This window comes from Ictalurus furcatus, chromosome 21 (genome assembly GCF_023375685.1).
Source record: "Ictalurus furcatus strain D&B chromosome 21, Billie_1.0, whole genome shotgun sequence".
NCBI classification, from domain to species: domain Eukaryota; kingdom Metazoa; phylum Chordata; class Actinopteri; order Siluriformes; family Ictaluridae; genus Ictalurus; species Ictalurus furcatus.
Genome location: NC_071275.1, coordinates 17,628,837 through 17,642,868, shown reverse-complemented (window position 1 = coordinate 17,642,868; position 14,032 = coordinate 17,628,837). Strand labels below are relative to the sequence as shown.

At 38.7% G+C, this 14,032-nt stretch overlaps 1 protein-coding gene across 2 annotated transcripts in view; it reads left to right on the top strand.

Moving 5' to 3' along the window:
* The window catches only part of cadpsa (Ca2+-dependent activator protein for secretion a), a 129,960-nt gene that overhangs the window by 50,770 nt on the left and 65,158 nt on the right, over positions 1–14,032 (top strand). For both annotated transcript variants that reach the window (XM_053653134.1, XM_053653133.1), the window contains exons 6-7: positions 2,796–2,917; positions 12,310–12,421. In XM_053653134.1, coding sequence (XP_053509109.1) covers positions 2,796–2,917; positions 12,310–12,421 — 234 coding nt within the window. The remainder of the gene's footprint in view (positions 1–2,795; positions 2,918–12,309; positions 12,422–14,032) is intronic.

Genomic DNA, 14,032 nt, shown 5'->3' with positions numbered 1-14,032 from the left:
CAAGCACAGCAATGCAGTGTTCGCTTTTTAAGCCTCAAAATCCCAGAACAGTCTTGTTTTTTGTTTTTTTTTTATAAAAATTCATACTGTAATCGCTTACAAACTGTCTAATCAAGAAATGCCAAGGATTGGGATGCACCTGTCGCTTATCATCAAGTAGATGGAGGATTTCACAGAATTCGATTTATTTCATTATGTCGTATTGTAGTATTAAATATCGAACATCGCGCTTTTGGCATCTGTGGCGTGTTGACGGCTGAATTTAGGAGCCGTCACTGTTAGTTTATAAGGTGCGAGAAGACAGAATTCATAAGCTCGTGTATGTGTGTACAGAGAACATTCAGTTGACTTTAACCAGCCCAGACAACCTCGATACAACCTATCTCAAGCCATAACACACCAGCACCAATGAGACACCATTACAGTGTCCCGTACAGGCCATTCATTTGTCTTTCTTGAAAGCGTTATTGAGCACATATTCCCCGCCTCCCTCTAGCTTGTGATTGAGTGTGATGAAGGGAATTAGTTGTTTGTCACTGATGTGTGAGGGCTTTGATTTAATATGACGGCTGAGAGTGATAGTTTATGTAGCAGACAGGGAGGGATCGCCACTCGTCTGCCACATCTATCACATAAACGGGAGAAAACGTTGACTGGAGTCCCTGAGGTGACATTTCCCAAGACAAGCACATCCTTAACCTTTACGCTCTGGAATGACAATAAAACCAGAGAAGGATAATAGTTTTTAAAACTTTTTTTTTTTTTTAAGTCATACTTTAACAAATGAAATAAAGGTTTCTCAAGCGTTATGCCATTTTATTTTTTTCCCATCTTCAGCATATAGCACTTAACATAGGTTATCCCAAAGCAGACGTGAAAAGTTTAGAATTGGTTTTAATGTTCATTTTAGGGAAATGAACCGATAATTGATCGATAACTAAATATATAACAAATAAATATATAATAAAATGAAGATCTTTTTTATTTTTATACGTATGTAATTTCTCAAGCAAAACATTCACGCTTTGACCTTTTTCATTAATTAGTCAAAGAAAATCTTTATTCCACAAGTCACTTGGGTCCCTTGTACGGTAGCTGTGTAGTGAATGCTTAAAGAGGATCTACAGTGCTGTGAAAAAGTATCCTGATTTATTCGGGTTTTGTGTACATCTCATACTAAATAGTTTTATTCATTTATTTATTTATTTATTTTAACTGAAGCAAAAAAAAAAAAGTTATCTAACACCTATCACCCATGTGAAAAACTAATTGCCCCCTTAAACATAAAAGGTTGTGCCACCTTTAGCAGCAATAACTGCAACCAAACGCTTCTGATAACTGGAGTTCAGACCTTCACTTACTTCTAGGACTAGGACTTACTCCTGTGCTTTGGATCATTGTCTTGCTGCATAATTCAGTTGCTTGAGTTTCAACTTATGGACTGAAGACCGGACATTCCCCTTTAGGATTTTCTTGTAGAGAACAGAATTCATGTTTCCCTCAATTACTGCAAATTGCCCAGGCCCTGAAGCAGCAAAGCATCCCCACACCATCACACTGCCACCACCATGCTTGACTGTAGGTCTGATGTTCTTTTTGTGGAATTTCTGTGTTTGGTTTACACCAGATGTAATGGGATCCCTGTCTTCCAAACAGTTCCCAGTTCCGCTTTCGACTCATCAGTCCACAGAACAATCTCCCAAATGGTTTGAGGATCATCTAGGTGTGTTTGGCAGAATTCAGAGGAGCGTTAATGTTCTTCTGGGTTAGCAGTGGTTTTCACCTCACCACTCTTCCATGGAGGCTATTTTTGCCCAGTGTCTTTCTGATAGTGGAGTCATGAGCAGTGACTTTTATTGATGTAAGAGAGGCCTGTAGGTCCTTCGATGTTGTCCTTGGATCTTTTGTGACTTCCTGGATGAGTCATTACTGTGCTCTTGGAGGAATTTTGAAAGGTCCACTACTGTGCTAAGATTTTTCCATTTGGAGATAATGACTCACACTATGGCTGTTTGGAATCCCAGAACCTTTGAAATATCTTTATAGCCCTTCCCAGTCTGATGTATTTCAATCACGTACTTCATCATCATTTCTGGAATTTCTTTCAGCTTTGGCGTAGTGTGTTACTCAGTAGGACCTTTTAACCGACTTCATGCTGTTGAAAAAGTTCTATTTAAGTGTTGATGTGATTGAACAGGGTTTGCAGTAATCAGGCCTGGTTGAGTCTAGTCCAGCTGAACCCCATTATGAATGCAGTCTCATAGATTTGGAGAATTAGTAACTACGGGGGCAAATACATTTTCACACAGGTCCAGTTGGTATCGGATAACTTTATTTGCTTCAATAAATAACATTATCATTTAAAAACTGTATTTTGAGTTTACTCAGGTCGCCTTTGTTTTATCTCAGATTTTGTTTTACTTTCTGAAAAAATTTAATATGAAACACAAAAACAGAAGAAATCAAATACTTTTACACAGCACTGTAATTACAGGCAGGAACTAAAGTTTTGAATGGGGACCTGAAGAAACGTTGGAGGATTGGACTGGTCTGAGGAATCATTCAACAGGACTCATTGTGTCGATCTCATTGTGTATTTGAGGCCTCGTAATCCTCTAGTATAATGTTATCACACCATACTGCCCTCATAAGATATATTTATGGCATGGTAAAATAAAGTTCACAATTCTTTTGCTATAAAATAAAATGAAATGTGGCTTCATTAATATAACTCATTAACTCATGATAGTGTACGATAGAGTCTTATAATACTGTATTCTTGACTGTACTCTCAGGTTGTGATTATGGAGGTTCAGGGTTTGAAGTCGCTCGCTCCCAACCGCATCGTCTACTGCACCATGGAAGTGGAAGGAGGCCAGAAACTCCAGACTGACCAAGCCGAAGCCTCCAAACCCACGTGAGTGTCAAAAAGTTGGCTGAAGTTATTGATATACACACACATGATTACGGAATAAACGTTAATTATATATTTCACATATCCGTTGTTACAGTACTGTACATAGGCTTTGTGAACTGCTTCATACTGATGAGCTTAATGGTAATATTTTAAAAGCATTTTCCCTCTGGGAAAGAGAAATTGTATTGTTTCAGATAACACGTGTAAAAAATATTTACTGCAAATGTTACAGTAGAATATAAATAGCAAAAAAGTGCCATATATTTTTGTTTCTATTGTACAGTATGTACTGGAAATAAACTACTGGACAAAAAATGTTTTAAAGTGCACCTATTATGGTTTTTCAGATATTTCCTTTCATGCAGTGTGTTATCGAGCTGTTTGTGAATGTAAAAACATCTGCAAAGTTTCAAAAATCAAAGCGCAGGACAAACAGAGTTATCGACTCCCAAAAGAAGGAACCGATTCTGAACAGCTGAATCGAGTCGTTAGTGATTCCAGACTTTACTTCCTGTACTAACCTACGTAGGTTTGTTGCAAAAAGCCCCGCCTCTGGTCTTCATCGGCTGCTCGCTGACAGACGGAGCTGAAACTCGTTACGGTAGTGGGCGTTTCCTTTTTGAAACACGCTGACAGCGGTAGACCAATCACGACAGACTGGGACATCTGACCAATCAGAGCAGAGTATGCTCTCTGAAAGGAGGAGTTTAGAATGAATCCTTTAGAACGGATCATGTAACGAGTCGTTTGTGACACTGGGGGGAAAAAAGGTAACTCTTCAATTTAAATTATGAGCACGTTAAGTGTTTTTTGACCTCGGATGCCTGTAAATCTATCGTATGAGACCTTTAAAACAAAATTAGGCACGTTTCAAAACCATCATAGGTGCGCTTTAAATATCATTAATAATTTAATAGCAATCTAATTTGTGAACTGAATTTGTATTTGTTTTTTATTTTCATTGGGGTTTTTTTTTTATGCTGAATTGTACAAATCGAACTGTTATATAGAAACTGAAATATTTGTATCAATGGCAAGATATTTTCTAACGTTTTGATCTTTTGTTTTTTAAGTAAAGTTACCAGAAGATAATAACTCAATAACTTACATTAAAAACCCCCAGAAGCGTCACTTCTTTTGCAAATGCTTGTAAAATGTCCTGTCTATTTTATTAATTTGCGAGTTAAACTTGGCTTATGCTCGGGTTCTGTTTGGTTACAGCGAGAGACGATATAAAAGCGTGAGCGCTTCCTGGAGTCTCTATATACGGAAGAAAAAAAGTGTAATTGAACTCAAAAACAATTACTGACATGACAGAATCGGGTATGACTAAAATCCCAGCGATGCTCCAGTAATAGTTACGTTACACCATCTCCACTTGTACAACAAATCCAGTCCGAACAGGGCTTATGTTGCAGGTTATTAAGGTACTTAAGTGCGAGATGAAGCTGTATGTGCGTATAAGAACAACAAAGCTTGGCAAAACACATTAAACATTAACTATAGCACATTAACCGAATAAATTATTCAGCATGTACTCCACGACACTAGCCCTGATGGACATCGGGGGAATGATTTATCACTCCTGAGTTTTTAAGAATGGACAAATAACATTTCTAAATGACATCAGACACATAATGCACATCTCTATCAATGTGCACAGAGATTAGCGCTATTGTCATGGAGTTAGCGCAATTGTCATGGAGTACACGCTGAATAATTTATCCGGCTTCTGTGATATACTGTAAACTAGACACACTACACCGAGATTCCAACAGCTTTAAAAGCGAGAGGTTGTTATCGTGTGTACGGGCCCACTGACTGTGATCCGCTCTTACAGCTATAGATTTACCTCGTGTACACACGTGTTCACACTCCAGGAGTGTGTGAGAGCCAGACAGCCGCTGGGAGACACACCGCATCCGTCTGATCAGACACCTACTGAGCTTCTTCATCGATCACATCACCATAATCAAACACAGGATTATCTGAGTGTGTGTGTGTGTGTGTGTGTGTGAGTGAAGAAGAAAAGAGGGAGACCGATTAAGACTTGAGACAGAAAACATTGAACGTTCCAAAAAAAATCAGACACTTTAATAAACAATATTAGGCAGATCTAATGAAAAATTGGAAAGAGTGAGAGCATTCGGGTTGGATTTTCGCTTTTATGCAAATGATGTCAAATGAATAAAACAATAGCTCGGTCTCCTTGACTTTTAGAAATTTATTGTGTGACTTGAGTCGTGCAAATTACTAGACATTGTGCAGAATAATAATAATATACTACTACTACTACTACTGATAATAATAATAATAATTAGGTCTATATGTTACAGTTACATGCAGTTATGAAGAGGAAAATGTAAAGTTTTTTTCTTTTTTAGACTATGTGATTACTGCAGCAGGGGGCATGGTGGAGTACTGGTTAACATGTTTGTTTTGCACCTCTGGCGTTGGGGGTTTGTTTCCCGCCTCTGCTCTTAGTGCACGATGTTTGCACATTCTCCCCGTACTTCAAGGGTTTCCTCCGGGTACTCCAGTTCCCCCCGCCCAGTCCAAAGACATGTGCTGTAGACTGATTGGCTTTCCAAATTGTCCATACTGTGTGAATGTGTGTACGATTGTGCCCTGCAGTGAGTTGGCACCCTGTCCAGGGTTGTCCCCCACCTTGTGCCCTGAGTTCTATGGGATATAGATTCTATGGGACCCTATGTAGGATTAGAGGTACAGAAAATGGATGGATGGATTCCTGCAGCTTATTAAGTGTAGATTGTATGTGTAAAATCTCATCTCGAATTCTACAACAGACTGTGTGATAGCATGTTCTGCATGTCAGATTATAGACTATATGAAGAATGAAGAGTAAAGACAAATACTATATTTTGCTTACATCTTTAAATGAAGCGTTCATTCTCAACGCGCTTGACGTGGTAAGGATATTTTGTTTTCCAATAGCGTGTTTTGTTTACATTTTGCCATTGCCGCTATTTGTAGCTGTCCCGTGAGCTTTTAGACGAGTGCTGTAGCAGTGCTCACACTCAGAGATATTAGTAACGCTGCCAGAACTTTATCGTCGCCTGTCTTCAGTCGCAATGGTATTAAATGCGTCCTAAGATCACAGATTCCAGTTCAACTAACGACCAAAGAATTCTTTTACGATGGATGAGTGACTTAATCATAAATCATGAAATATATTCAGAAAACATTCCTATAAGATTGTTGTTTTATAAAGAAGAGGATAAGAAAAATAAGGTTGAACGAATCAGTAAGTAATAGACTTGAATCATTTGAATCCACTGAACTGAATGAATCAGGAAAAAAAGAATCATTTAGCTCAACATTTTGTATTTTTATTTTTTTGGCTGCATCACTTAGAGCAAAACTATAGAAGCATACTTTGGACGGTGAACATGTCTAAGCTGATTGATGGGCATATTGTAGGATTTTTGGTTGAACTGTTCCTTTAATAGCACTGATTTTTTCCCCCAGATTAATACATACTAAGTTTGTGACATCTGATGTCTTGGTTATAAGCATCCTCTTTAGTGCACTATGTGGGTTACATAATGCACTTCACTCTGTGTGTGTGTGTGTGTGTGTGTGTGTGTGTGTGTGTGTGTGGTGTACACTGTTGTACAGCTATTCAAGTCCAACTGCATGCATTTAATGATGCAACGATATTGTAAACTCCTTGAACTCTATTTCCTTAGAGGAGCTCGAGCCGCCCGCGTGCACGTCTGAGTGTGTCTCATAGCTAAAATCATCCATCAGAATGAGGGAATTAATCTCACTGAGACAGAGCTCGTTAGTGACTTTGAACTGTGATGCCTGCTATTATTAATGTCATTGAAATTAATTAATGGTGTTAATGCCTTAATGATTCTGAACAGACAGACATCTTCGTGATTTAAGCATGTTAAGTGTATTCATGGCCTTAAACCATTATCTTCTTTTCCCCCCATTTTCTTTTGGAAGCTTAAAGAGCCAGAAAACAAACAAACAAACAAACAAACAAAACATTATTAACCATGAAAATTTACTGTGTGTTAAGTGGAGTCTAGTGGGTTTTAGTGCTTGATTTTACAGAGTCATTTTTTACAGTATAATACAAAGTTTAACAAGGATGTAGCAGCTAGTAAATAAAGAGTTTTCTGACTAAATATGGGCATAATTCTAATTATAACATGCCTGAATTCCTCAAAGATCTTAAATATCAAGACACGCTTTCATTTTTACCTTGTTAGTGCTTGTCCCTGGTCATGACGTACACAGTGCATCAGAATCAGTCACATTTTATGCAAATGCGAATATTTCCCCACTGATTTCTGACTACATCGCCATGCAAGTGCAGGAAAAGAAACAAAATATAAGCTGTTTATATTTGGATATGTTTCTTGCCCAAACATCCGGGTTGACTCGGAAAGACAAGTTTTTTGAGTAGAAAATAATCTAATCACTACAATCAGATTTTGTTAATTATTTGTTTCTGTTCACATGAATTTTAAGTAAGCTGGTAATAGCAAAACGATTATTGGTTCATTCAGTAAGTAATTATATTTAATACTAAATACACCACGCTTGCAAAAAATAATCCCAAAATGATCCCACTAAAGAAGAAGGACTTGGATGTGGGAAAATATATCCTCTCGATTGCTGAGCTCCTGAAATCTGATTCCAGTTTTAGTATTCTGTCAGCATGATCACTTGATTAATCTGATAAAAGTGGAAAACAAATAATTATTTATATTATATTGTAAAATTAATGTACATGAGTTGTATTACCGTTAAAATAGGAAGGATTGTGAACCCTGCATTGTTTGTAAAAAAAAAAAAAAAAAAAAACACAAAAAAATACAAAAAAAATCATTTATATTTAGTTATGTAAATATGTAAAAAAAAAACAAAAAAAAAAGTGGATTTTATCTCCTTTTCATTCACTAGCTGGTACATTGTAATCACAGCTGTATGCAAAAGTTTGGGCACTGTCTAGATATTGATTTTCATACATCAGACATTGACGTTTGTGATGAGCGTGCAGGTGAGGTTTCCTTCTGATGACTCTTCCATGCAGATTCCATGCCATTTCTTAATGACATTTCGAACAGTGGAAATCGCTAGTTGTAATCACTTTGATATCATTTTATAGCCTTCCCCAGCTTTGCAGGCATCACTTAGCATGAGGATCCTCAGTCAAGAGCTTAGAGGAACCCACGGTTGTGAAAAGTCAGAGAATTTCTTACACTCTGAAATGATCAGCTGACAATTCCTAATGACAATTCTTGACCTGAGTAACGAGTCTTAACAAGTCAAATACTGCTTACGTTCTGAGACTTTACACATGGAAGGTTATCCAAACTTTTGCACATGCCATAATTACAATTTTATTCCCTATTTTTAAAGTTTCATCAATTATATAATATTTAAAAAAAAAAAAAAAAAAAAAAAAAAAAAAAAATTCTGCCGTGGTTGTATTTACATCTTTTCACTTCAGAAAAATAAAACAAAAATGTGTGATTTGTCCAGGGGTGCCCAAACTTTTGCATTCAACTTGTTCTCTATGAAAATGTTATCAAAGCATTTAATAGTGATGGTATTGGTATATTTAGATCCATTCCGCAGGTAGACCTCAAGCTAACTGACTTTTTGTGATAAGATTCCTGGGCGAAATGTAATATCAGAAAAACATGTTTCTTCTGGAAATTCCATTGCGTTCGGCACAACCTGAAGCCGAACACCGACATGAAATCTCTTTGTAAGCTGCCATTTATTTAAATGCAAATCAAAAGGCGGAGGAAAAAAAAATACACCATCGTGTAAACAACCTGCAGGAACTGTGATATCATGGACACATGGTGATTTAGTGCGCAGGTCAGTGGAGTGTTTAACCTGCTCTCAGGGTTTTTTGAGGTTTTCTCTTCGCTTCAGCTGTACACGTTCACTATCAGCCCAGTGCAGACGTGTTAAATCTGTGCCAAGGGGCATTGAAGCTGGGCTCATGGCGACACTTCCTTAGAGTGTTCCGTCTTCAATTCTTAAATTTTATTTGGGCCAAAGATGTCGTGAAACTAGAATAAAATAATAAAAATCATTTTCCAAAAGCAAGCACAATGAGCTTGACTTAAATTCTTTAAAGGGCTAAAGAAGTCATTATAAATCAGATATACGTACACTGTTCTGAGAAACATACCTCATGAAAATGTCGTGCTGTGTAAGCTGATCAAAAAGTAAATAGTTAATGTTAAGTTGGTTTATGTTAAACTCATTCAAATGGAAATACGTACATACATTGTATAAATTCAATGTACTGTAGTAACCCACTGAGCAGACACACGCGCCAGCGACAGCTAAATAAATGTCTACTAAGTCCGTCTGTGGAAGGTCGCTGGTGGAGACAGAATGAAAGTTTTCAGGACGTCGAATCTGAGCATCGATCCACTGTCCGAATATGTTCATCCAGTGGACGTCCTTATATCGTCTTTCATACCGTGACTTTTCTTGCATATATTACTCCTTAACATTTAAAACATAGATCCTTTTGTATCAGACCACCCTATTTTTTTTAGGTGAGCAAAAGTGTAGGAAAAGATAAGTCTTGAAGTAAATTAGAGTCAGTTAAAGATGTACATCATGAATTCCATCATCAGTAAAGATTAGTGAGAATGTTCCAGAAGCAGCCATGCAAGGCCAAGCCATGACACTACCTCCACCATGTTTCACATATTAAGCTTGTATGTTTTGGATCATGAGCAGATCCTTTCTTTCTCCACACTTTGAAGCTCTGGTGAACTCCATGCCCAAGAGGGTTAAGGCAGTGCTGGAAAATAATAGTGGCCACACAAAATATTGACACTTTGAGCCCAATTTGGACATTTTCACTTAGGGGTGTACTCACTTTTGTTGCCAGCGGTTTAGACATTAATGGCTGTGTGTTGAGTTATTTTGAGGGGACAGCAAATTTACACTGTTACACAAACTGTACACTCACTACTTTACATTGTAGCAAAGTGTCATTTCTTCAGTGTTGTCACATGAAAAGATATAATCAAATATGTACAAAAATGTGAGGGGTGTACTCATTTTTGCGAGATACTGTATGTACAAATACATTTGAGCTGAAATTTAAGCTTGAGGCAGACGACTCTTAGCAAATGCAGGTGGCTTAGTCTCTCCTAGTAAATATTGTAATAGTTCAACACCACAACTAACGCTAAACAATCATCGAAATGCAGCAAAAAAGTCACGCTTAACTTGCCTGCTGTCTCCTGAACGTAACTGAAGGTTGTTATTTACAGGCTCCACTTTTGGCGCCAAAATACCAGGTGACGTACTTGGGCATTATATCAATATGTAATAGCTGAAAATGTGAGAATTCTGCCATTACCTTAAATATGTTGTATATAAATATATATAAATATATAATAGTAAATATAAAATATTCTTTTTCATTGTCTATCTGAAAAGATGATGTCTAGATCATATATATATATATATATATATATATATATATATATATATAAAACACACACACAGTGGTAAGATGAAAAAAAATTATAATTTAATTGTACAGTTAAATTGTATTAGTATATAATGTAAAAAAAATAAATAAATAATAAAAGACGGCCCGAGTCACTGGGCCAATGCCCAGAATATGAGTGTTGAAGACGTGACATAAAATATCTATTTTATGATCTGTTATTTTATGATCTGTTATTAATACTGATAGGGAGTATCAGATAGAATTGCCTAGAACTGACACACACAAACACACACACACACAAACACACACACAGACACACACACACACACACACATGGACCGTGTGCCCCCGGGCTCACCCCAGGCTTTCTGCAGAACTGGGAACTCGGCTGAGAGACGTTGCTATGGAGACTGGTCTCTCTGTGCTCAGATCCCCAGTGTACTGCTGACTGCCCTCTTCATCTCCAGAGATCACACACACGCATGCATACGCACACACACACACACACACACACAAATAAATACTTTTTCACACACATGCACACACACCCTGCATGTACTTCATACGCACGTATTCTTACACATCATCATACGCAGATGTTATTACATGTATGCACACACATTCATAGAAATGTATGTATACCCACACACAGAGCAGGTATAGTTTGGTTGGTGGATCATTCTCAGCACAGCACTGACACTGACATTGTAGTCTGTCTCGTGTGGGTACGAGTGTATCAGGTGCAGCGTCCACTTTATTAGAAACCCTGGGCCTTACAGTATTTATCAATCTTCCAGTACAGTTGTGTGTAAATGTTTGCGTACGCCAAACCGAGCCAAACATTTCCGGCAGAAAAGCAAAAGTTTTAGTAACTCTGATTTTATTTCGCACTCACGTGAGTATATGACGTGTACTCACTCCTTCATGGGTCATTTACATTCATTTTGTGATATCAAGTGAAGGTCTTGTCCTGTACCTGTATGATTTTATGCACTGCCACATGATCGCCCGATTAGATAATAGATAAAAGGTGTGCTGGTGTTCCTATTAAAGTGGCACATTATTAGAGATTAACGAGGCATTATTATGTAAGACAAAAGCACCATACACTTACAAAGAATTATAGGCATAGTTATAATGGAGACTGAATGAATACGGGCTTCATAGAAAGTGTATCTACGTACTGTATATCTTGAGTGGATATCGGATGTGGGCGTGGCTTAATATTCTAATGACCATGCTTGATCGACGTGCCCAAGATTCCCAGTTTACGTTTTACAATTTGGGAAAAAGTGTAGCAAACCCATCCCACTTGCTCACTTGACTGCAGTTACTGACCGCTTCATGATTCCTGTTCTCCGGAGCTTTGAGCCAGGGTCATTACTTTTCCTGGTTGATTTTTCAAAGCGATGTTGAGAACACGCACATTCGGTTGCCTTTGTTCTGTCATGTGTCAGCCTCGGGTCTTTTTTAGATGTAAAAATCGAAAAGTCCTGCGTTTTTGCATTTCACACACTAAGGTCTCAGCAGGAAGCTTGAGCGAGGTTCTGTTATCTAGTGTTGCAGCTTAGGAAGGAAATAAAATCAAATAATAAAGATTTATAAAGTTCAGATGCTGTAGGGAGAACGTCAGCTACTCTGACTAGAAGAAGATCAAAAGACTTGTCATATCACACACACACACACACACACACACACACACGCATACTCACACAGAGCTTCAGATCTGGCATCAGACTGTGGAGATGGAAGTGTAGAGGGACACTCATTAGTCACACACACACACACACACACACACACAGAGAAAGAGAGAGAGAGACAAAATTAAGCCTAATTAGCAGGAAAGCTATAAACAGGCACTCCAATAATCATTCTCTCTCTCTCTCTCTCTCTCTCTCTCTCTCTCTCTCTGTAGTTGGGGAACTCAAGGAGACTTCACCACCACACACCCGCTCCCTGCTGTCAAGGTGAAGCTGTTCACTGAGAGTACCGGAGTATTGGCACTGGAAGACAAAGAGCTGGGAAGGGTAAAAAAGCAACACAACACAAAACAAACAAACAAACAAACAAACCCACAAACACACACACATTTTTCTTGTCCTAAAACATCATCAGATTTTCACAAGTCTTAAAAGTAGATAAAGAGAACCCAATTAAACAAATGAGACAGAAGTATTATACTTGGTCATTTATTTATTGAGGAAAATTATCCAATATTACATATCCCTAATTTCTCCATCTGGGGATTAATAAAGTATTATCTTATCTGTGAGTGGTGAAAGTATGTGAATGTTTGCTTTCAGTATCTGGTGCGACCCGCTTGTGCAGCTACAGTGCATCCGGAAAGTATTCACAGCACTTCACTTTTCCACATTTTGTTATGTTACAGCCTTATTCCAGTATGGATTCAATTCATTATTTTCCTCAAAATTCTACAAACAATACCCCATAATGACAACGTGAAAGAAGTTTGTTTGAAATCCTTGCAAATTTATTAAAAATAGAAAACAACAAAAAAAAGCACATGTGCATAAGTATTCACAGTCTTTGCCAGGACACTCAAAATTGAGCTCAGGTGCATCCTGTTTCCACTGATCATCCTTGAGATGTTTCTACAACTTGACTGGAGTCCACCTGTGGTAAATTCAGTTGATTGGACATGAATTGGAAAGGCAAACACCTGTCTATATAAGGTCCCACAGTTAACAACGCATGTCAGAGCACAAACCAAGCCATGAAGTCCAAGGAATTGTCTGGAGACCTCCGAGACAGGATTGTATCGAGGCACAGATCTGGGGAAGGGTACAGAAACATTTCTGCAGCATTGAAGGTCCCAATGAGCACAGTGGCCTCCATCATCCGTAAATGGAAGAAGTCTGGAACCACCCGGCCAAACTGAGCGATTGGGGGAGAAGGGCCTTAGTCAGGGAGGTGACCAAAAACCCGATGGTCACTCTGACAGAGCTCCAGCGTGTCTCTGTGGAGAGAGGAGAACCTTCCAGAAGAACAACCATCTCTGCAGCACTCCACCAATCAGGCCTGTATGGTAGAGTGGCCAGACGGAAGCCACTCCTCAGTAAAAGGCACATGACAGCCCACCAGGAGTTTGCCAAAAGGCACCTGAAGGACTCTCAGACCAAGACCAAGACAAAGATTGAACTGTTTGGCCTGAATGGCAAGCGTCATGTCTGGAGGAAACCAGGCACCAGTCATCACCTGGAGAATACCATCCCTACAGTGAAGCATGGTGGTGGCAGCATCATGCTGTGGGGATGTTTTTCAGTGGCAGGAACTGGGAGACGAGTCAGGATCGAGGGAAAGATGAATGCAGCAATATACAGAGACATCCTTGATGAAAACCTGCTCCAGAGCGCTCTGGACCTCAGACCGGGGCAAAGGTTCATCTTCCAACAGGACAATGACCCTAAGCACACAACCAAGATAACAAAGGAGTGGCTACAGGACAACTCTGTGAATGTCCTCGAGTGGCCCAGCCAGAGCCCAGACTTGAACCCGACTGAACATCTCTGGAGAGATCTGAAAATGGCTGTGCACCGACGCTCCCCATCCAACTTGATGGAGCTTGAGAGGTCCTGCAAAGAAGAATGGGAGAAACTGCCCAAAAATAGGTGTGCCAA